The sequence below is a fragment of the Gobius niger genome, assembly GCF_951799975.1.
Source record: "Gobius niger genome assembly, chromosome: 10".
Taxonomy (NCBI): domain Eukaryota; kingdom Metazoa; phylum Chordata; class Actinopteri; order Gobiiformes; family Gobiidae; genus Gobius; species Gobius niger.
The window spans coordinates 24,359,940-24,384,323 of record NC_136861.1 but is presented as its reverse complement, the minus strand read 5'-3'; the positions used below and the strand labels follow the sequence as shown (position 1 = coordinate 24,384,323).

Below are 24,384 nucleotides of genomic sequence, written 5' to 3'. Positions count from 1 at the left end.
CTAAGGCTGCACCGGGGTCTCGTGCACCCTGAAGTTGTAAAGGCAAGTGTACTCGCTGTTTCCCCAGTTGCTCTCCACGTTGAGTCGGACGTCCTTGAAGGCCTTCTGGACGGCGGGATCCACGGAGAACGTCTGAAAGGCTTCTCCACTCGCGTCGTACTCGAATCGACCCAGTAGCGTCTCACTGCTGTCGCTGCTTTCCACTCCCTGAAAGCACAAAAAAACAGACATTACATTTAACAAACAACATAATATTAATTTTCCATTGGCTTTAAATAATGTCTCAGATACTTACATAGACGGAGAACAGTCTTGGCGCGGAGAGATTTTCTCCTGTAGGGGACTGGGCTTTGGTGATGTGTCCTACCGTGACGTGGCTGATGTGGGTAGGTTTGTCCAGCTGGACGTGGAGTTGGCCAGCAGATCCTTGGAATGGCCAGCAGAACCCAGGCACCAGATTCTGCCATTTCTGAAGAATCCAGGCGTGCTTGGGAAACATCCAGTTCAGCATTTTCTCGATGTAGCCCATGCGTGCGTACGTGTCTGAAGAGCGGGATCCCAGGATCGTGAAATCTGAGGAAGACAAAAGATTATCATTAGTACACGTGTAGTCTTTAGGCTTAACCTCTTAACTCCCGCCTGCCCCGAGAGGATCTTTTTCCTCACGTCATCAGATTTTTTTTTGCCATCATTTTTTTGTTGGGTATTCAACTCATTTTTGTAGCTTTTTTGTCATTTTTTTTGTCATTTTTTGTCACATTTTTGTCATTTTTTTGTCCATTTTTATCACATTTTTGTATTTTTTTGGTCAAATTTCTATCACTTTTTGTCATTTTTTTGGTCATTTTTTGTCACATTTTTGTCTTTTTTTCGTCATTTTTTAAATCATATTTTTGTCAATTTCTTGTCAATTTCTTGTGACATTTTTGCCACTTTTTCATCAATTTTTCATCACTTTTTTGTCAATGTGTTCTCACTTTTTTGTCACATTTCCATCATTGTTTTTGTCTCAGTTTTGTTGCTATTTTCACAGTTTTTTTCCAGAAGCTTTTGGACTGGGGAAAAGCCAGTGTGTGCTCGGTTCAGGTGGGAGTTAAGGGGTTAATAAACATAAGACAATTCATATTTTATAATCAACTGAGCTGGTCAAGAGTTCGTCTAGAGCTCCCCCCTCAGGCAGCAGTAGGAATAACTTAACTAATCTAAAAACAAACTTTCAGACAGAGCGATTAACAATCTTCTCAGAACCGATCTGATGTTGTATTATGGGATTTAAAGTGTGTACACATTGGGGCACTTCAACAGCAGAAGCAGTGACCAAGTTAAACAGGATCACGACAGGATTACGCAAAACTCTATGAATGACGCGGTACATTTTAGACGAGGGAACTATATTAAAACATTATTTAAACCTCCAAAAAGTTGGCTTTGTATGCCTGTAATACTGTACAATATTACTCTGAATATACCTTGTGATTTTCCAGGGAGGTTCCGCTGTCCATCCAGCTTTGGCGACAGGATTGGCTCGTCTTTCGTTGTTTTCAGCGATTGGTCTGGGATCGACGGCTGGACTGACTCGTCGCTCGGCGTTTTCAGCGACTGGTCTGGGACCGATAGATCCATGTCTGGGACCGACGGCTGGATTGACTCGTCGCTCGGCGTTTTCAGCGACTGGTCTGGGACCGACAGCTGGACTGACTCGTTGCTTTTCATTTTCGGCTGTTCGAGCAGCATCAACGAGATGTAGGTCATGCTGACGCAAGAAACCCAAACGATGACGCAGAGGAAGACGATGAATGCATGACACGTCAGGAAGCCATCGACAGCTGGGGGCGCTGTAGGGGGCCTCTGGCCACTCTTTTTTGGTGACCTGGAAGAGAGAAACATGTGTTATTAGGGGCTGGATCAACAGATTTGCATTCCTTTACAGTTTAAAGGCTCTACACCTATTTTTTTAATGCGAACAATGAAATAAAGAGTATTTTCAGCATTTTAAACTGCAGCTCACACTCATTTCTAAGTATACAGTTTTAACACACCACTTCTCCAGAGGGATTGGTTTATAAAAACATTTCTCAACTTTAAAGGCGTCGTAATATAAATAACAATAGTCTACCATCAATAAAATGGCTGCAAAGATACTCACCTGCGCAGAGGGTCACTGTAGTTGATAGAAGGCCTCCCATCAGCGTTGTAGTATCCGTTCTCTTGAAGACGAGGGCTTCTCCGCCTCTCTGTGAAGAAACAAGGAGTTATTAGTGACAGTGAAAGCAAAAAACATCATCTTAAAGTATGTTTTTGTTGCGGTAACATTGATAAAAGCGAAGCAAAGTTGCCTACTTGAGTTCAGCTATCATTTAAGGTCATGTTTTGACACTATCAATAGTTTTTGAAGTCTGGAAATAGCACTAACAGGTCTCAAGAGCCAGATACGCTCACATATAGTTTAAAATCCACATAAAATCCACAAACTATGGTCAGGTAGATGTTACAACATATTTTAATGCCCCTTCCGTCCCTCACTTGATGTAAGACCAAGGCGAACGCTTATTAGCACTTGACACCATGGAGTTAGTGACAGTGAAACCACAAAACATCATCTTAAAGTATGTTTTTGTCGAGGTAACATTGATAAAAGCGAAGCAAAGTTGCCTACTTGAGTTCAGCTATCATTTACAACATATTTTGACGTCTTTCCCTCTAAAACTCGATGAAAAACCAAGCCAAACGCTTATTAGCACTTGACACTTACCGTCCATGGCTCTTTTGAAGGTTGAATTTCAATGTTTTGTTGAGATTATTTGCAGAAACACGACTTCTGTGCCACCGTGCGATGCTACAGATGGCTAGAATGTGCTAGTTGCTATAGATACACATACATACCGTCATCTTTAGAATAAAAAACATGGAATTATTTAAATTAGCTATTGCCACGGCAACCGTCATACAACCGAAGGAAACATCTCACTGAAATCACGATTTTTCACTCTTTTTACCGTTTTCTGGCGGACTATAAACAAATTTGTCACACACCAATAAAGTCGAGCCAAAATCGAGTCCATTTGAGAGCTTTGTCACCGCAAATTGTTCGGTAGAAGCAAAACACGGCAGTTAGCGTGGCATAAAGCTAACGTAAGCTTCCTGTTAGCATTGTCTGTTTTTATGGATTGTCAAACCATTTTGTTCCTCGCCATTTTTCTGAATATTCATTTATTAGAAACATCATGTTTCTATGTGTTCACAATAAAGCATTTGTTCCAGTGAATAGAGTGTAACGGGTGGTACCTCAGGGTGTCGCTGTTTCCCTTCGGCCGGTGACAGCTTAAATAGGAAGTGGCCTGGTTGTAGCAATGTGCTAGTTTCCGTGGGCGACCAGGAAGATTGCTGGGCTCACGCTGTGCTCACCCACGCCAGGTGTGAGGGCTGAAGTTGTTTGGTGAGTGAATGTTTTTTAGAATGTATAGGTTGTGTGATGTATGGTAGCAACAACGCTTGATTTTAATTGTTTATTTTAATGGCAGAATCGATCAAAGCCGATTGATGACCAGCGGCGTGGGGGTTGTTGAGCAGACTGTGTGTGGGGCGTTCACGACGCACAGGTAGCTTTTAGATATTTTTAGATATGCTTAATAAGATTAAAGGTGTTTAAAGTAAGTTTGGTGTGTTTTATAATGAGATATTTTTGTCTGTTTTTACAGTGTTGCTACCTGCTGTCCTTGTGGTTTTTGTTTCCAGTTAGTCCGTCCCGCTGTAGCCCATGCTGGGGAGTTCGGTCTGTAAGGGCGGACTAACTAGGTTTTTTTCAATACTTTGTTTGTTTCGTTTTTTGTTTTGTTTTGTTTCGGGTCACTTCCCCAAAAAACCTGCATACGTCAGAGTCAGACTAGAGTTGATCCAATCGCATGGTGTGTTCACATTGCAGTGTTTTGCTGTTAGCTTGCGGTGCCTTTTCAATATTGCATGTTCAGTTTCAATGTCGCATGTTGTTGGGTTTGCGGGTTTGCCCGCCTTGTGTTATTAGTTAATTTGGATCATATCGGCGCTCTGTTGTGCAGCGGGTAAAACGGGCTGTGGTCCCGCTATTTAACCCTACACGAATAAATAACGTAAACCTTTCTTCTGACTCTGTTCGTTCATATTTCGGCATAGTAACAAGAGAAATTTCTTTTTTTTTTTTGCTTTGTTTACCCTCTTTGGCTGTTACAAACATGACCTTAACGGCACTTTCCAAATGCTAATAATTATAAAAAATAAATAAGTACATTTGGAAAGGAAATGCACGTTTATTTGTTTAAAAAGTAACTTTAGTAATAATAATAATAATAATAATAATAATAATAATGGCTTACACTTGTATTGCGCTTTACAAGTCTGTTATACCAAGTTTCTCAAAGTGCTACACTGTCGTCATTATTCATTCATTCACTTATGTTAAATTCTCTCAGGGCCTCCTCGCAATAATAATTGAAAAGGCAAAGGCATTTTCTCATAATTTTATAGTAAAAATTAAATAAAAAAGCAACATTGCAATGTCCGTAGATCAAATCTGGTTCACTATAGTACTTTCCTTTTCTTTTCTTTTTTTTCAATGTACTTGTTTTAATGACAGCTTTGGGGGGGGGCCTGTAGTGTCTGTGAGACCCTCCAGGGGGCTCCAGACTCCACTCGGAGAAACACTGGTTTAAAGTCATTGCCTTATGTTTTTTAATGTAATTTTAATTTGAGCTGTAAAATAATAACAACTTCTTTTAAATATTATTTAGTATTATATAGTTATTTATTATTGCCCCGTCTGGAACAGCCACCTTAACGTGGTGGAGGGGTTTGGGCAATATTCTAAAAATGGACTAATCATCAAAATGATGACATCATGTTGACATCACAGCGTTTTAAAGGCCTAGAGTATTATATAGAGGTAAAATTATTTTGTTTTTGAGCAAATGTTTGGTCTTGTACAGACATCATGGGCGCAGTGACTGATATTAATGATCATTTTTCTAATTCAAACAATTTCTTTTTAGACACGACTTTTTATTTTATTTTATTTTTTTATTATTGATTTTATTTTAAAACAACCAGAGGTGATACTTGGCACGAGGCCTTTCAGCATAGCACATTGCTGTCGCACACCGAGCCAGACAAACTCACAGCAAACAATTCAACAGAAGAAAACAAGACAATAATAAGACGAACAAAACAAAACAAAATATTAAGTAAATACAAACTGATAGCACAGACAATGACAAACAGAAGAGAGAGGCATTAAGTAGTTTTAAGAATATAGATAACAATAAGTAACTAAGGATGTGTCCCATAGAGCGAGTGTACCTTGGGCACAAATAGAGGGGGTGAGCCTAACCTGAGTGCTTCTAGGGCAGAACTCCAACCCATACGACATATGAGCTGCTGCACAGATTATGTAAAAAGTTCGTTATTTATATTTAGTATTTTGATCGAGTTCTTATTCCAACCTTTGTTTAGAGATCTTATATACATTTCAATTTCATTTAGGAATATTTTAAGGAGGGGATAACTACAGTTTTCACTAAATTTTACTTTATGAATATGGAATTTACCTAAGACAATAAATAAGTTCACCATAAATTTTATTTTCCAATTGGGGTGGTTATAATAAGTTATTATGTTTTGGTAATTCAATTTAATATTAAATGATGTTTTCTGTCGCACGTATGATTCAAGGTCTTTCCAAAATTTCTGACTGTACCTGCAATCAAAGAATAGATGTTTGAGGTTTTCTTCGCTTGTCTCACAGAAAGTACAACCTGATGATTTATCCGAGTTTTTAGACACGACTTGTGAAAGTCACACTGGGTCCTGTGACATCATCACATTCTAGAACCTGCATCCCAGCAATACATTTAGTCAGCTGGGGGAGTCGAGAGTAAATCCCTCTCGGGTCTGACGTCCCCCTGGAAAATTTCAAACAAATGCATGTAATTTCACATGAATCTAAAGGAGGAACAAGTGGAAAGACAATATTCAAAGCTCACATGTGTGTGCACAGGGTTGCAGAGAACACCCTGTAAATAAAACATATGTGATAAAGAAACATGAAAACATTGTGTGTGTGAGTTAACCTCTTAACTCCCGCCTGAACCGAGAGCATTTTCTCCAGTTCAGCTTTACCCAAATCATGTAGGCCAGTGTAACACCTCATTTGAAAGCTAAGATCTACAAAACTCATCTAAATGGATCTTTTTCCTCACATCATCACATTTTTTCCCATCTTTTTTTTCGGTCACATTTTTGTCATTTTCTGTCATTTTTTCGTCACTTTTTCATCATTGTTTTCGTCTCAGTTCTGTCGCTATTTTCACACCTTTTTTCCAGATGCTTTTAGATTGGGGCAAAGCCAAACTGGAGAAAATGTGCTCGGTTCAGGTGGGAGTTAAGGGGTTTAAGCTGCAGCTGAGCTCAGATCAGGCTGAAGATCAGGAGCTTCTGTTTCTCTGAACTGATACAATCGTTCTGAGGCTTTGGCTCATTTCTCTGATCAGAACTGATATGTTCAAAACCACATGTACAACCTTCAAATACTTTCCCCTTGAATGTATTTATCACTATTACATTTTAACACAAGAACTTAAATAAACATAAAACACAGGATCCACAAGAGTTCTTTCCTGCCACATTAGTCAGAATTGCAGCGTATTTAGTTTTAGGCCATAGTTTTTTGTGTTTTGTACAAATAGTTGAGCCATGTCATTGCTGTGGGTTCTGCAAGGATTACAATTACGACTAAAATATATTGAATGTACATCATCGCAGCAGTATCCACACTACAGGCAACTGAGAAACAGAACTCATGTCATTACAGCAGCGCTCGCTCAAAACTGCATCCAATAAACCAGGACTAAACAAGCAGCAGCTTCCCTCTCTCAATATAGTGAAATCAAATGAAATTGAAGTGCCTGCATGCATGAAACAGATAATGCTCTATGACCTGATTATTGAAGAGTGATTCATCAATGGAACTGGTGACAAGATTAAACATCTCTCTGCGAGTGGGGCTTAATGAACAGTCCAGAGAGTAGCATCCAATGATGCGGTGAAGTGATCAGAGAAAAGCCCTCGGTCTTGCTATTAGTTGCTATGTTTTTAAACAAACTGGATTCAAATGTTCTGGCAGGATTTTTTTGTACAGGTGCTTATTCTGAGTGATGCAAGGCCTATTTTGAGTCCCACATGAGGACTCAAAGATTGTCATAAATTCAATAATTCTGGATTTGGATACATGTTTGGATTTGGATACATTTTCATTTATTGAGTCGAGTCACATCATTGAGTTGTGGTCAGTATTATTAATGATGATGATGCCTTTTCATTTAAGTGAATTTCAAGATGCAAATTCATAAGTTAATTTCCTCGTTATCAAAGAGGTCAACAGACAGTAGGCTGTGTACCTTTCCTGCCCTCTAGTGGAGAAAATTACTCTCCTCGTAGTGGCCAGTCCTGCATTTAACCAGTGGTGGAAAGTAGGCTATTAAAGGTGCATTATGCTACTTTTTATGTGAAAAAAAAGTGTATATTAATGCATATTTGTGATCTCTAGGACACTCCAGGATCAATGTTTAGAAGGTTTTCTCCGTTGACAGAGTCTCTCATGAGAAAAGGTACAAAACAATTGATCCAGGAGCTTTGTAGAGACCACTGTGGACAAAAGTAAAGGTGCCATGCTGACCACTCCTTGGTCACTACGAGGCCAAATACGCACAAATGTAAATGTTTTTTTTTTTCCGCATTCAAAAAGTTGTAGGTACAGGTTACAATGCAGGTATGTACACATTTTAAGTAGGCCCATATTAACTTAAATTACTTTACTTAATTATTTTATGGTGAATACTCTATACTTTTACGTCTACTTTTCGCTAAATTTAAGAGTATGGAGGCAATCTGTACTTTCAACACCACCACATTCAAAACATAGCCTAAATCTGGACTAAAGGTAAGGTATTGCACATTCTGTCTCTTCTGTATGAGAACAACTCTTCTTGAAAACACTGTAGCCAAATGCAAGTGCAACTCTTTCAATAATCCTTCCTCACTTCAGTCTGCTGACTGTCCTGCCCCATGCTCAGCCTCACTCACTTTCGTTGCGGTACTGGGCAAATATTATTAAATAAATTACCGCCGGGGGTCAGTGTTGTACAGCCAACTCTATAGCATGGCCACCAGCTTCGTCCCCAGTCAACAACAGGTAGCAGTGTTGGAGAGAGGTGGTGCTATTGAGCTCTGCGCAAACTCCTGCAGAAGAACGCATATAGCTACTCCATTTGTTATGAACAAACGTGGACGGTTCTGCTCCTGGTGCCTTTGTGAAGTTTGACCCGATGGAGTAGACTTAGAGCCGTGCACGTTCGGAGGTTCTTGAAGAACTGCCAGTTTGGGGCTCCGGACTTGTCAGCTGCACGTTTATCCTGGGCACAACTCTTTGGAAATGTTGAGTTTGTTGATGGAGTGTGACTAAGGTGTTTGTTTTTATTTTTTATTACTATCATTATTAGAGCTCTATGGTGAATGTTGAGTGACTTTTTATTTGAGAATCGTGTGCAAAGGAGGAGTTATGCTTTTGCTATGTGGAAGTTTACCAAGGCGCTTGCTGTGCTGAGCACCCCGTAGTTTCGCGTCTGGACGTTTCATTGAACTCCTCAAAAAGGCTTTGAGCAAATGGGGGAAATGTCCAGCGAGCGGAGACCACGGCTTTGTGTCATGACAAAGGGTGAGACCGGCTATGGTTTTCACTTGCATGGAGAGAAAGGGAAGAGTGGACAATACATCCGTAAAGTGGAGACTGGGTCACCAGCTGAGGCGTCCGGGCTGCGCGCAGGGGACAGACTGGTGGCTGTAAATGCGGCGAACGTGGAGAGGGAGACGCACCATCAGGTGAGCACAGACTGCACATTTATTCACATATCATAGGTTACAATCAATGTGTAAACTGAGTAGTAGTTGTGGTTCATCTAGTAAGCCATCTAACGTCTTATGACTTAACTACCTCTTATGACGCAACACGTGACAACTTGGATTGTTGTGATCTGTGCTGTTGAGGGCCTGCTCTCAAGCAACTGTCAGAATGTTTGAAGCTGAAACTCTCCGAGCATCAGATGTACTTATGACAGCCAATTTACTTCAAAGAAAGCTGATAATAACACCATGGGTGATGTATGCGATGTATGACAATATATGTTGCCATACATCACATACATCAATGTATGTTGTCATGCATCACATACAATGTATTGAACACTGTAATGTTTTACCCACAGGTGGTGCAGCGGATTAAAGCCATAGAGAATGAGACCAGGCTGCTTGTGGTGGACCCGGAGACATATGAAAGTCTGCGCAGCCTGCATCTCACAGCTACAGAAGAGATGGCCATTGTCGGAGGTGGACCTCATTCATCTTCGTCGTCTTCTACCCCTGCTCCATCCCCACGTCCGAGCACACCCTCCATCCCCTCAACACCCACCAGAAAGAGAGAGAACGGCTCAGTGCCTAAGCAGCCCATACAGAAACCCACCCGGAGGTCACCATCAAAGGCAGCCAAGAAGGTACAGTGGTCCTCTAATCACCCATCATGACATGCATTCTCAGTCTACAGCAAACAGTTCAATATCTGAATTGCATTTATTAGGAAGGGTAGGCTTACAGAACAGGCTGCAATAGCGTGACATCACAACACTGTAGAGAATCAATAGGTCAACACATTTGCCCTTTTACCTGTTAAGTAGATGTTTGCACTTACTGACGCTGTTTCCTCTTGAAACGAACCCTGGCATGAAGTTTGAAGTCTTCTTTTCCACACAATCATCAAAAAGACGCAAAATAGTTGAAAGAACTTTAAGACACAGGGTTAGGAGGCAGATATGTGGTTCCAATCCATACCAAATGATGACAAAGTTCAACATTTGTGGATTTACAGTTGGCCCCCCCCCATTCAGCCAAACAAAGAAGCGATTTTCCATGTCCCTGAAGAGAGTTAAAAATACTTAATATGTCAGGAGGTAGAATCAGGTAATATGTCAAGACTATGAGCAGCTCCTCTCATAGTGTCCTCACCCCTGGACTTTTAGTTTTGTTCTCTCAAATTTGCCGGTCGAAGACTAGATTAGAAGATGTATTGCATGTTTCCGTCTCCTGGCCTGACAAAATAGCACATTTTGATTAAGTTAGTGACAATTTGATGTTTAATTCTTGCAACAGACAGAGTGTGATGAGCGGCATGTGGCGACTTTTCATTGCAGCCTATGTTTCCGCAAAGGCAGGATACGGCCAGCTCAAAGGCTTCCAGATGCAGGGTCAAATGTCAAAGGGGACAGCAGAGGTCAGGCTGGTCCCAGTCTAGTGTGTGGAATGAACAACGATCGTTCTATTTCTGCAAAACAGGAAACCCACAGAAGTTGTAAAAACTCTCTCAACAAAGTCTTGCTGTGGTTAGATTTTCCAAATTCCTTTTTCTCATGCTTGCTGTAAATTAATATTGTGGAGAAAATGATGTGCTTACTTTGGTTTGTATCTGGTTTATTTCAGCGGACATCTGCCTCAAATTACATGTCCATTACCGACAAGCTCTGATGCATCCGAACCATTTGGCAAGCTAGATTTTGTTTGTTTTATCTTGACACACAAAACCGGATGTGGATCCCATTGCGTTGTCGTACTGGCAGGCAGGCACTCATCAGATTGGTTTTAGATTCATGATGAACAGAACAAGCCGCTCAGCCTCAGCGCTCTGTGCAGCATGTGTTTCCACTTACTGTTGCCCCCGCCAATACGCAAGCGCTTTTTTACAAGAACAGTGACAAGGCCAATCAGTTAAATCTTTAAATATGTGCTGGTACTGTGGAGGTTGGAGAGACTTGTTCACCCTGGCTCTGTGACCTGTGGAGAGAGAGAGGGCACAGAGTGCAGTAGTGAAATGTTTTTGGCCCATTTACTGTACAGTCAGAAAGTACTTAGAGGTCTCAGGCTGGAAAGAAATTAACATTAATAAGCCAATGGGTGAAATAATAAATATGAGTAGGGAAATGAACAAGCAACTTCAAGAGTTAGTTAATGCGTCATAGATATCCATATGGTTTTGTGTTATTTTACTTTTCCCCCTGTGAAACCAGTGTGAAACCAGTCTTTAGTGTCCTTTATGGACAGATCGAAGGCAAGATCAACTGATTCTCCTACTAGTACTACTACCACTACTACTGCTACTTCTACTAGGCAAGGCAAGTTTAATTATACAGCACATTTCATGTCAGATACAACTCAATGTGCCTCACAACAACACCAAACACACAAAAATATAATGACTATACAATAAAAAACATATAAATTGATACAATTGCCTATGAAAAATATACACATATATATATATCTACATATATGATTATATTTGTGTTAGTTAAAATACGTTCAATTGCCATAGGCAGCAGTAAAAAAAAACATGTTTTCTGCCTGGACTTAAACATAGTCAGAGTTCAGGCCTGTCTCACATTGTCATTGTTCCAGACCTTTGCTGCATGAAACTGAAACTCAACCTCACCGTGTTTGGTCCTGACTCTAGGAACCACCAAAAATCCTCCCTGAGGATCTCAAGGCCCGAGGTGGTTCATATGGCTGTAACATATGAGCTATATACTTTGGTGCACGACCATGAAGAGACTTGCACACCAGCAGAGCTGTTTTAAATTCTATTCTCTCAGTGACAAGAAGCCAGTGCAGAGACCGGAGCACTGGACTAATATGGTCGTATTTCCTGGTTCTGGTCAGGACTCGAGCAGCAGTGTTCTGGATGTTCTGCAGTTGTCTGGACAGCTCGTTTGGAAAGGCCAGTGAGCAGGCTGTTACAGTTGTCTATGTTTTTAGGTGGTAAGAGGCCGCTGATGTAATTGGCTTAATATGGCTGTTAAAATTCAGGTCTGAGTCCCTGATTACCCCTATTTTCTAACTTGATTTTTTGGTTCTAGTGAAAGAGCCTCAAGATGACAAATGACAAGCTTGGTGTTTTTGTGGGCCAAAGGCAATTATCTTAGTTTTATCTGTGTTTAACTGGAGGAAGTTGTTTTGCATCCTCAAACTGATCTGTATGATACAAAGACACAGTGTATCTACAGGCCCATGTTCACCCGCTGTCTGTGAAACATAGATCTGAGTATTATCTGCATAATTGTAGTAGTAGTACTACTACTACTTCTACTCCTCCTACTACTACTACCAGTATTACTATTACTCGGCACATTGAGTTGCCTTGTGTGTGAAATGCGCGGTATAAATAAAGTTGTCTTGCCTATTACGACTTCTCCTTCTACTACTAGTACACTGCCGTATCCAGACTTTTTACAGGGGTGGGCCAGGGGTAACTCATATTTATGCTCTGGTGGCACAAGGATTGGCCAAGTCTTTAATTCAGAATTAAACACTCAAATTTCAGCATTCCGGTCATATAGTCTAGCGCTGTTATAGTCTTATACATCGCTTTCCAGACGCACACCTCCACAACTGCATTTATTACAGCTGGTTACAACAGAAGAACCACTATAAGCATTTAACTTCAAATGTCCCGGTTGTGCCTTGAATCCAGCTTTAGGAAAATATGTTTCATCTGGGACACACTTGTCTTTCCATATGTGTACGACAGCCTGCAGATCATTGAAGAGCTAAGCCCACTGCTGCAGCCAACACCAAAACAAAAGCAGAAGAAGGCACACTGTGATCAGTTGTTAACGACTATCATTGAACAAAATAACATCATCTCCCAATACCTCTTACCACGGTCTGTCACTCCCAGCTGTAAACTCAAGGCACGAGATGTGTTTCTTTATCTGATCAGCAGGAAAGTAAAGCTGCTTAGGATAGCACATTTCTTCTTTTGTTTTAGTTTTCACTTTGGTAAGCAAAACAGAACTGTTTGAACTAGCGACTCAGGCAAATACAGCTATAAAGACTGAAGGATTTTCAGGAAGTTTCCTACCCCTTTCCATTGAAAGGGGTAGGAAAATAAGGGAAGCCATCCTTCTGAAAAGAAGATACTGTTTGTTAGTGGTTGTACAGTTGGAATGAATTCATATATTTGTTTTCATATTTTAATCAGGTTACATGCCCTATGCAAAACAGGTACTGTAGATCCCTAGTGCTGGTTTATTCATTGTTAAGTTTCATTTTTACCTAGTTTTGGTGAGTAAACATGTTTGTATAACTGCTTGGACTGTGTTGATGATCATAGTGTGTTTTTCTATCGTGAGGTCAGTGTTGACGGAGAAGAGTTTGTGTCAGATAAACAGTCAGTAAGTGGAGCTGGACTTAAAACATCTCAAGTGACGGGATATGCTAAAAGCTTAGGTCACTTTGCTTGTAAATTTGTGCCTTGTTATTACAAGGCCATACTTCACCCCCACATGAATTATGTACACTATAAAGTTGTGCAGATACATAGAGACCCCACTACACTTTTACGGCTATGACTGTTCAAAGACTAAACAGAATTTGGTATGTTTTAGGTAGAACATAGCTCACATATGTACATGTTCCTCCTAGGCTATAAATCACATAATGTTAGCAGAGCGTCTGTGTGGTCATCATTATTTTGCTCAGTGGTAGATTTTTGTTTTCATTACTGATACAAGCCCATTGTTATTGAACTGTAGCTGAGTCAGAAACACAATGTCCCAATAGTATGGTGCTATCTGCTCATACCACAGTACAACGAAAGTGCTGCATTTTTTTCTTTTTATGAACCAACAATAATTGTTTTATGCATTAAACATTATGTGTTTTAAAGGAACAGGCCACCCTCTTCCATACTGAAATATGTTCTTACCTTAGCTTAGACGAGTTGATGCGTACCTGTCTGTTTCTTTGTGCACGCGCTCAGTGAAATTTTGTTAGCATCTAGCCTCTCCCAGCAAAGGTATATGTAGCTCCAAACTGGGATGAAGTTAGAAGCTTTAAATACGGTTACGTGAAAAATTGCATGATCCAAGTCTAGTTACACAAAATTAAACATGACGATTTTCTACTCACATAACTGTATTTAAATAGGGGAAACGTGGAACAGCTTGGTAGCTTCTAATTTCACCCCTGTTTGGAGCAAGGCAAGGCATGGCAAGTTTATTTGTAGAGCACAATTCATACACAAGGCAATTCAAAGTGCTTCACAGTTGCATAAATATAAGAAAACAAATACAATCAATAAAAACATCAATATAGAATTAATCAATTACAGTAAGAGGCAAGAGTGTGATAAAATACTTTCAGTTATATGCATTTTTAAGTCTTGTTTAGATTCGCCCTTAGTAGCTACTAAATGCTAACAACATTTGCGTGGCTGAGCGCACACACAAAGACCAGACAGTTACGCATCAACTCGTCTAAGCTAAGGTAAAAACATGTCTCTGATTGTAAAAACAGTGGCCTATTCCTTTAATAACCAAGTATACAAAGTATTTTATAATTGAATTGATGTTGACCTACTTCATAGTCCCAATCATTCAGTTTAGAACCACTTTGCTCGACACATGAGATGTAAATATAGGATGCTACAAGACTCACAAGAAACACAATAAATAAATAAATAATAAAATTAATAAACAAGGGCATTATATAACCTATTATATGCCTCCAGGACTAAGAGCATTCGTTTTTCTGCTTGATGCCTGCTTCATGGTCAGGTGCACCTTGTGGGCGTGGCTTGTTGTAAATTTCACTTTCTCACTGGATTGTTTTTTAATGTATGCTCAGGTGTCCTATGCAGTGGGTGACATTTTGAAGGCCAGACATAAACATCAAAAACCGGATTGTGCTTCTATAGCTCAACGAATCACGTGCATAACAAGAAATGTATTGATGATACTTCTGTATTTACTCAACTCTAAATAAATTATTGACTAAGAATATGTGGTTTTCTTTAGGTGAAAAGGCGTTTGAACAATCTTGCTACATCTTCACTCAAATGTGGATTTTGTAATTTCTTGTTCGAAGCAAAATTTGGACGTCGCATTGGATCATTGGCAAAGTTGAATGCTGTCTTTTAATTAACATCTGCTGCCAACTTGGTAAACATCAAGGCTGTTAATGAATGTGCTGCTGGCACATTTCATGTTACTATCACGGTGTTAGTAAACAATTTAGGCTCCGCAGCAACAGATTTCAGTGTTTTAAACACTGCATCTCGCAAAGCTGTATCTTCATTGACCAACTGGGGATGGGGCAAGTGCAAGGCTATCTCTAAATTGTACTATGTGTGTCATAATTTCTGTTCAGATGAGAAATAATCACTTAGGGTTATTTACTGAATGTGGAGATGGAGCAAGCTGACCAACACCAAAAATATCATTGAGCATAAGCCCAAATGAGCAAAAGCAGAGTCCGATACGTTTTGAACAGAAATCCTCACTCCTGTGACTGCCATGCCACAGCTCAAACTCAAAATCCAGCCACAGATTGAGTAAACACTCAGTACATAAACGAAAACACAGTGAGCTGTGATGTGGCACCGAGGCATTTGAGTAAGTTATCATTAGTTTTACTCCACTGCGGTAATGAGGCAGACGTGTTCCTGGCTTTTATGGAAGTTGTTGTATTTTGCCGCGGATCAGGTTTCTGGTGCGTCCCCCTCGCTCTGTTGGAGGTCATGGCTCCACTGAACACGTACACACGCTGCGCTCTTTTGTTGCTGTTCTTTCCACTGCCGCTGCACTTCTGTCTGCGGCTCTGGACCAGGCCAGGCCAGAGCTGTTACTATGGAGACTGTGTCAGGAAAAACTATGCTGGTCAAACAAAAAATAAGTATACTTAAAAATGCACTTGAAGAACCACATAGGTTTTGATACAATCTGTGTTCAAATTGTCAAAACGTTGATGTTCAGCGTTGCCAGATTGTGCAGTTTTCCACCAAAATTAGGCTACTTTTTATTCCCCTTTGGGAAGAATCAGGGAATTCTATGTGACAAGAAGGTCAATGTTTTCACCTGGTTTGATTCATATGTCTGAAAGTACTAATTTCCCCCAGAGGTATGTAGGTCCCTGCTATAATGTGAAGCCTACCTATCAATGGGTCACATGACTTTTTCCTGTTCACGATGTTATTTTGAAAACGCTTTGTTTTGAGTTGTTAATGGCTATGGTAACTGTCCTGATTTTGAACCACTTGAGGCACACACAATATCATGGATTCTTTGAGATATTACAGATGTGCAGCTTTGGTTCTGAGCATCTGCTAACACATTGACATGTCATGAACTCTTCTTTGGCTTGTAATAACCCTTTAGTAAATGGTGTGTAGGATTTGTACAAAGCTGTTCCTGTTGGAGATGGTCCGGTCCCAGTGGAGTAGAAGCATCTGTTAAAGCAGTTTGTGTAAGTTCTCTGTCTTTGAGAGAAAATGCACCGGAGGGACTTCTCACAACTTTTCATCTGACAGCGTCGTTAGAACTGGAAGTAGTCAACAGATAAACATGAAGAAGGTTGTTTTCTAAAAACTCCAAACGATTTATAATAGTCATAATAATGGCTTACACTTGTGTGAAATTCATGGGTGCCAGTGCCAGTAGTGGTAAAAAGCTAATACATGCAGAAAAAGCAGTAGTGGTGTAATGTTGTGGCGATTCCTATTCTTTTGGCTGATTGTGACAGGAAGAGGCCAAAACCCTACTTAATGATAGTGCCCGGGAACAGCCAAAATAGAGTAAAATGTCGAGTACTTAATCTGAAACTATAGCTGCAAATTTATGTTTTTCCCCGTGGGTGCCCAGTCAAGCACGCCGCATGTACAGTTGTGCTCAAAAGTTTTTACTCATAGTTAGTGGTTGTGTGAAGCCATTTGCTCTTTTTGAATCATAATGAAAAAAGAAAGTACCAAAATGACCCTGATCCAAAGTTTACATACCACAGTTCTTCTTGATCATAAACTTTTGATCAGGGTCATTTTTGGTGCTTTCTTTTTTCATTATGATTTAAAAATAACAAAGTCAGTTGTTTCACCACAAATGGCTTCACACAACCACTAACTATAGTGTATTCTTTGAAAAATTGTCAAAAACTTTAAAATCCTGCCAGGGTACGTAAACTTTTGAGCACAACTGTATATTAATCTCATGGACTGACCTACGCTTGCATGTGAGGAGAAGAAAAGAGAGTGTTTTATATCTGTTATATCTGTTGAATAGTGTTTAATTTAATCAAAGGAAATTTGCCAGGGTGTCCAAAGATTTGAGTTGGTGCTCGAGCCCCGCATCACCCAGGGGTCATTACCAATCCCAACCCCATCTAATTGTAATACTCATAGGTGAGGACGGTATAGAAAGACATTTTAACAATGATCACTTTGTAGCTTTATGTTTACCTGCTTCTTCTTAGAGCTCATACTCCACTTTGATTGGTTAAATTCCCCTGTCACTCACTCAGAGCATGATTGGCGTTGTGGGTGGGGATAAGTACATGGCATGTGTCTTGTGTTGAGCTGCATTATACACGAAATTTGATAAAACAATTTCTCCTAATTGGCAGATCGTCATTTTATCGATCAAAGAACTTGTCCTCCTCAAACATGGACTTGAATGCGCCTGTATTCCATCAAAGCATGTTCAGTAAAAACACTCGGTCTAGTTTGTCAGATTAGTTTTTACTTCCAGATTTGTCGAATTGACTCATGACGTGCAGTTTATGCGGCGCTGTGTGCGTTGCAGGTGCCAAGCCTGACAAACTGACTTTCATTACGGCGCAGACTAAACTGAGAGAAGACGATGTACACAGCCAAACGCGCCTAAACACTCCTGTGTTTAGAGTGAAAGAAATCTGCGTGAGAAAGTGTGCCCTGGAAGAAACATGGCTTTTAGGGTCACAGCGCAGAGGCCAAAGGTTGGGATTGAAAAACACAAAATGCTGATGTGTGGGTTTGCAAAAACACATTAATCTTTGATGGTAATTTAGCAGAAAAATGGCTTTATCGTCCATTGTGATTGTTAGCTAGAGCAGCACCATTAATCAGAATTTTAGAGATTGCAATAAGTAAGGATTTACACACATGAATCGGAAAGCATTACTTAAAAAATTAGAATATGAAAAAAAAAGAAGCATATTTTCCTCTCCAAGCATAGGTTTGCTAGTTCATCAAAACCTAGTCATTTCTCAACGTAAAATGGCATGATAGCTTAGACAGAGTGTCCCATGCCTTTCTTGTTATGTGCTTGGTTTGGTTTCTTTCTCTGCCCGGGATAATAGGAAAAAGCTGTCGTCTGTCAGCTCTAATGGAAGAACACGCTGTATAGAAGCAGTCTGCAGGCACTCAGCACTTTAGCCTGTCTTATCAGCTGCGAACCATTTCAGACAGTGCCACCCACGTGCGCAGAAAGCCTCCAGATGTGCGATACTCTCCTGTTAAGAGCTGATCTAGCTAAAGTAATTCACTATCTAGGTGACCCTCCCCTGACTGCTGATGCACTTCTTGTCAGTCTCGATGTCAAATGTATGAAACATGTAAGGTTTTTATGAATTCTTGTGTCTAATGTGTGCCTGTGTGTCTTTACTGTGAACAATATCAGCTGTGTGAGTGACGCAGAGACACGTGGCCAAGGAAAATCTGACCCTTTGTGTGGAAGTAAAGTAAACCTTGCCTTACAATAGTTGTATTGTAGGAAAGTCAACATGTTTTTGTCAACTGGAGAGTGTAATCTGTGTCAATTTAGATGTACAGTACAGTGTTCGCATGTATTTGCAAACATCTGGACGGCCTCCCCCTTCTTTGAATACCAGTTGTGTTACATCAAGATGCAGGGGGCCACATGTGACCAAAGAAGAGAGTAAACCAAATTCCTGGACTTAAAACATGTCGAGAGCAGGGGAGAGTAAGGGGGGGCGATCATCTGGGGAACACGGAGTGAGAAGTGCTGCTTTTTAACAAATACTTTTACAATTGCAAATAAAGAGAGGAACTTTAGCCACCAGTCCAAAATTAAAAGATGGTTAGATAAACACAATGTGGTAATTAGTCATTCGACCACAAGCCGGGATATGTTTTGGTCTCAAGAGCTGAAAAGAAGTCACAATAGGAGATACACACTGTAACTAGTGAATGTTTAGAACCTGCCATACAAGAGGGTGTAGCGAGAATCGTTTTCGAATTGTCCCCAAAATAACTTTTCTGGCAGTGGGACATCACCAGCTCGTCTCCATTACTCATACTGCCTTGAGAATACCCAATCCCGTCAGATATTGGAAGCTAAGCGAGGTTTTATTGTGCCTGCTGTATAATGTATGTCGCTGACCACCACAGAGTATGGACTGAATGAACAAAATTTCAAAATGACTGTCTATTTTTTAGAAGAATGTTTGGTATTACTGGCATGTTTGCTTGTGTTGTGAGAGTTACTGCAGTTTAGATGCTCCTGTGACATATCTACGTGTACTAACTGTGTCTATGTCAATCTATGGTCGTGGTCCTTCTATGTGTAGGTCGACTAATCATTAACACTGGACTATGAAAAAAACTGTGTGAGGTGTCTAAATTTTGCGCGTGTTTTTTTTTTTAAGTCATCGATTTTCCACTTTAATTTAGTACTTTTAATTTGAAATAAGATTTTGAACATATAAATACATTGTCTATTAAAGGAACAGGCCACCGTTTTTCCATACTGTTCTTACCTGAGCTTTTGATGAGTTTATGCCTAGCTGTCTGGTCTTTACGCGTGCGCTCAGTCACGCAAAAAGACCAAAGATGTTGTTAGCATTTAGCCTCTCCTCCTCTCCTCTATGGGGCCAAATGGGGGTGAAGTTAGAAGCGATAAAGGATAAAAGGGGGCACTGTCTTGGAAGGCGTAAGGAGCACTTTGAGGTGTTCTTGTTCGTGTAGCTGCTCACGTAAAAAACAAGAAAAGGTGGAAGAGCTTGGACTCTTCAAACTTCACCCCCGTTTGGGTCCATAGGAATATGCTGGGAGAGGCTAAATGTGAACAACATCTTTGGTCTTTTTGCGTAACTGAGTGCACGCCTAAAGACCAGACAGGTACGCATCAACTCGTCTAGGCAAGGCAAGGCAACTTTATTTATACCACGCATTTCGTACACAAGGCAACTCAATGCACCTCTAAACTCAGGTAAGAACATACCTCAGTATGGAAAAATGGTGGCTTGTTTCTTTAAACATAATTTCATACAATAAATGTTCTAAAAGTTGATCAGCGGACACTTTCATAAGGGCAAGCACAGGCAAATTACATATTGAACTTTCACTTCTTGGAACATCCAATGATCTGCAGCCGGGGGACGTCTCTCTTGAGAGTCCAGCAGTGATCAGCCATCATGACTGCATCCCAGAGCGGAGGACATTGGCAAAATTTGGCCGAGGGAAAAAAAAATTGACCTGATTGAGCAAAACCAATGTGATTTTGAATTCAGCACATCAATATTGTCCTAAATCAGCTCACATAACTGAGACACCAATTGTGTCGTGAACCTGCGCAATCTTCCCTCATAAATGAAAGTCCAAATTTCTTTCACAGTAAATGTCAAAGCGCTCTGCAGAGTACTGTTGTTGAGCTTTAGCCACTTTAGTCACACCTGTTCACTTTCACAAGGACTTAGCTCTTTCCCCGTCATTACTATGGGGGCTAAAAGTTGAGCGTTACAGCTGCAAACCCATGGACGTTCCCACACAGTGCACATGTGCTGTAGTTTCTGACGTCCCATTGGTCCTGCTCTTGGACAGGAATCATTTACATTTTGCTTTTTAATTGCTGCCTGGTGTAAGTGTGGGAGGTGAGACTCTCTGCACATCAGTTCAGCTGTAGTTGCACGTTTTAAGTGGGAGTGGGCGGTTATTCATGGGATTTGAAGATGTTTTGTTTTGTGCATGTTCAATGATTTTGTCAAACAATATAATTAGCTGTGGTTTACATTTTTGTCAGCGAATGAGAACACAATTTCCACAAAATAAACATGAAAAAGAGAGATATTTTCATGCGTTTCGCTTCTGGCCACAGATTATCTGCTGCGTGCTGATAACACGGGTGTGGACTCACGTGACATCACCACTATCAACTGCTGTTCTCAAAAACACACAATTTGATGATACTAACTTACTGTCTTCATAGATATGCACACAAAACACCCAAAGCAGCTTTGTGCATCCTCCCTTACACATAGCACTTCTAAATGCCAATTCTGTATCAACTGAATATTCAACAGCTATTACTGAGCAGCCCACACAGTCTGCTCTGACATTTAAATGAAAAACATCTTCTGGAGACGCGACATCTAAAGTTGTAAAGTAGAAATGCAAGTGGACAGAATTCAGATTTTTACAGAATGAAGAAAATGATTCCACATAATAGTGTTAATCTATTTTAGCGTTTTAATAATAATAAAAAATCACTTCCTTCTTGCTCCACTGATGCAGTATGTAGAGTAGTTAAAAACAATGACAAATAAAGATGATCTTTTTTTATTTTTCTGGTTTGCAGTTGAATTCCTCTCACAAATAAGTGCATGGTATTGCTGCAATATGTTTTTTCCTACAACAATACTGCTGCTTGAACCCATTGCTGCTTAACTACTGCTGCTGCTGAATTACAACCTTTCTGCGGGTCGCAATTACTAGTATTCGCATGGTTCTCAAACGGTGAGTCTCACAATTTGAGTGTTATCTGAATGCACAAGAGGATAAATATGATGTACAGTAGAAGCAGATGGGAAAGTACATGAGGGCTGGGACCACCTGTTGCCTCTCCTCCTCTGTTGCATTATCGCTGCATAGTTTCAGTAACGTTCTCATGATGCGCCCTGAAACAGACACTGGGACATGCTTTCGTGCACTGGTCTGGATTTGGCAGCTGCTGACAGTGCAGGGTTATTGGATGAAGGGGAGCATCTGTTTTGATGAAATCTATGGTGTGTTTTCTGTCAGTGATCAGCTGCTATTTCAGAAAACATATTTCAGTGAACATATTGTGTTGTAACAGGCCATCGCTGTGTATGTTTTTTTTACCAGACTGGTGAGTTTAGTCTATCCCCAAATGACAAATACGAGCGTTGACAGAAAGTGCTTATGAAACATGCCACAAATGTTGCATTAAGGCACAAGGAATGCTTCAAGAATATGTTCTGGCCTACACTGTTTTTGTTTTGTTTTCTACTGCGTTTCAAGCCATCACTGGCACAGTTCACACAATAATCATAGATTTCATGTTTTTACTCATCAAGGGAAACCCCTGCTTTTTCAGATGTTTTCATCCTAAGTGGATCTTCCTCAGACTTTCACAGAGTCAGCCACTGTCATTTCAAAGGTGAGAGTTAGGCACATGGATATAAATACTACATAGGGATATTACTTGGGGTAGGATATCACATGCATGCTTTCTCAAGGAGTAATGCTATTATAATATGTCTTGTCTTTCCTAAATCACCTATAATTGAGTACTTAGTAGGTACTCTAATTGTTGCACTGCCAGTACTACTACATCTTGCTCATACAGTTTTGACTATGTCATGAATGCAGGCGTTTCCGCAGAACGTTGGAAAAATGTTTGAATACACCTTTGTCTAATGCCTCTGTTGACGAACGGAACGGGTGTTACTGGTTCCACTGTTTCCACTGTTTCCAGGGCAACGGGTGTCGACCATGACACCAACAAATGTCCCATGTGCTTCTGTTGCTCGCAGTGCCCTGACGTCCGACTGTATTATTTACATTCATGATTTACATTTACATTACATAATGGCTTTATGGGGAGTCTGGGTATTTTACCAAAACTAGAAATGGCTATTAAAGCCATACGCAGTAACATTTCTCCCACTATAGAACAAGCATGAATTTCACTATAGGTGATTTTATTGGTGGACCAACACCTCAAACACTGTGTCTAGGTTAGGGGTCACCAACCTTTTAAAAACAAATCCTATATACTTAAACGTACACTGTTTACTTATAGAATATTGACCCCATATTATATCCATAGCTTTATTTTAAACTCATGCTGAGTCACAAGAACAGAAATAATAGTGTTTTTAAGAATCAGATTCAAGAAGTGTTTTACACCTTAGAAAAAGTCTCAAGGGCTACTGGGCATCCCCCAAAGGGCACCTGGGTTGGTGACCCCTGGTGTTTCGCAGTGTGGCCTTAACTAATTAGTTTACTATATGTATATTGTAACAATAGTATTTAGGTGAAAGAGCTTTGATTCTGTGTAAGATTTTCCAAACTTTGATACAATAACTCACCAGAATGACTTTTCGGAATATTCTGGTTTTGGAAAAAGCTGATTGAGTTATGGAAAGCCACTGAACTTCCACGCTACAACCATTAAACACACATGCTCTCACTCAGGAACAGGATCAGCCGGTTTTGGGGGGAATTAAAATGGATCGACCGCTTTCTGCTAAAGCCATATCCATAAACTGAGTCACTGTACAGCCGAGATGAGGCCTTTATACCTCCCACAGCCAGTCTATGTCCATTGACCGAGGGTTTAGCGGAAACTTGACCTGCTTATGAACAAGAATAGGGATATTAGGTTTATCATAATCCCCAATGTAATGCAAACACCAAATAGGCCACGCACTTACCCCAATCTCTCATAATTAGCATTCATACCCCTGTTATGCATAAATCGGTGAACATACTTTGCTATAATTGTCCTAAATGTTATTATGTCATAGGCCACCGTGGACGCTGATCCTTGGCTGTGAAAGGGTAACAGCGGTCATGATCCATCCAGCGCACTAGGCCAATGCTCAATTATTCAACAAGCTCAGGTCTAGTTTCATCAAACCATCCCAAAGTAGCATGCGGTGGAACCTATACCAGTCTAAATATGTAAGCACACACCTGTTATTTGAGGACATTTTGAGGAAACAGAAATATATTTGGTAGATTTGGATCGTTGAGTTTGAGTGAAGTCCCTGCGATGTTGCATTCTCTGTGAGCGACATCATATAAAGTAAACGTGATTGTAATGCCATTATGGGCAGACAAACACTTAACTTCACCTCTTACTTCTTCACATTTTCCCCAGTTTGGCTTTTCCCACATCTAAAACCTTATTGACTAGAGCTTACAGCCTATAGGCCAGTGTGACCCCGCATTTGAAAGCTACAAAATTGACCTAATTGATCTTCCTTGTATTGTTGCCGTCACTTTTTGGACTTTTTCATCATCAGAATCAGAAGAACCAAAATTGTTTTTATTGCCATGGTTATGGACAGGTTCACAACCAGGATTTTTCTCCGCTTGATTGCACAACAGGAAACATAAAACACGTAAATACTTAGTTCTTCAAACTATTAGACTATAAGGGCATGCGTAAGAAGATTAAATTTAAACTCTGATAAAGACAACAACAATTTGACATAGAACAACAGTGTGAGTGTATAGATGTGTAG

The 24,384-nt window shown here is 40.3% G+C and overlaps 1 protein-coding gene across 1 annotated transcript in view; it reads left to right on the top strand.

The window, feature by feature from the left end:
- The first annotated feature begins 8,264 nt into the window (after positions 1-8,264).
- Positions 8,265-24,384, top strand: part of LOC306968570 (Na(+)/H(+) exchange regulatory cofactor NHE-RF2) — a 29,211-nt gene continuing 13,091 nt past the window's right edge. The window contains exons 1-2 of the mRNA XM_079563987.1: positions 8,265-8,904; positions 9,288-9,572. Of these exons, the coding sequence (XP_079420113.1) occupies positions 8,689-8,904; positions 9,288-9,572 (501 nt within the window). The 5' untranslated portion in view covers positions 8,265-8,688. The remainder of the gene's footprint in view (positions 8,905-9,287; positions 9,573-24,384) is intronic.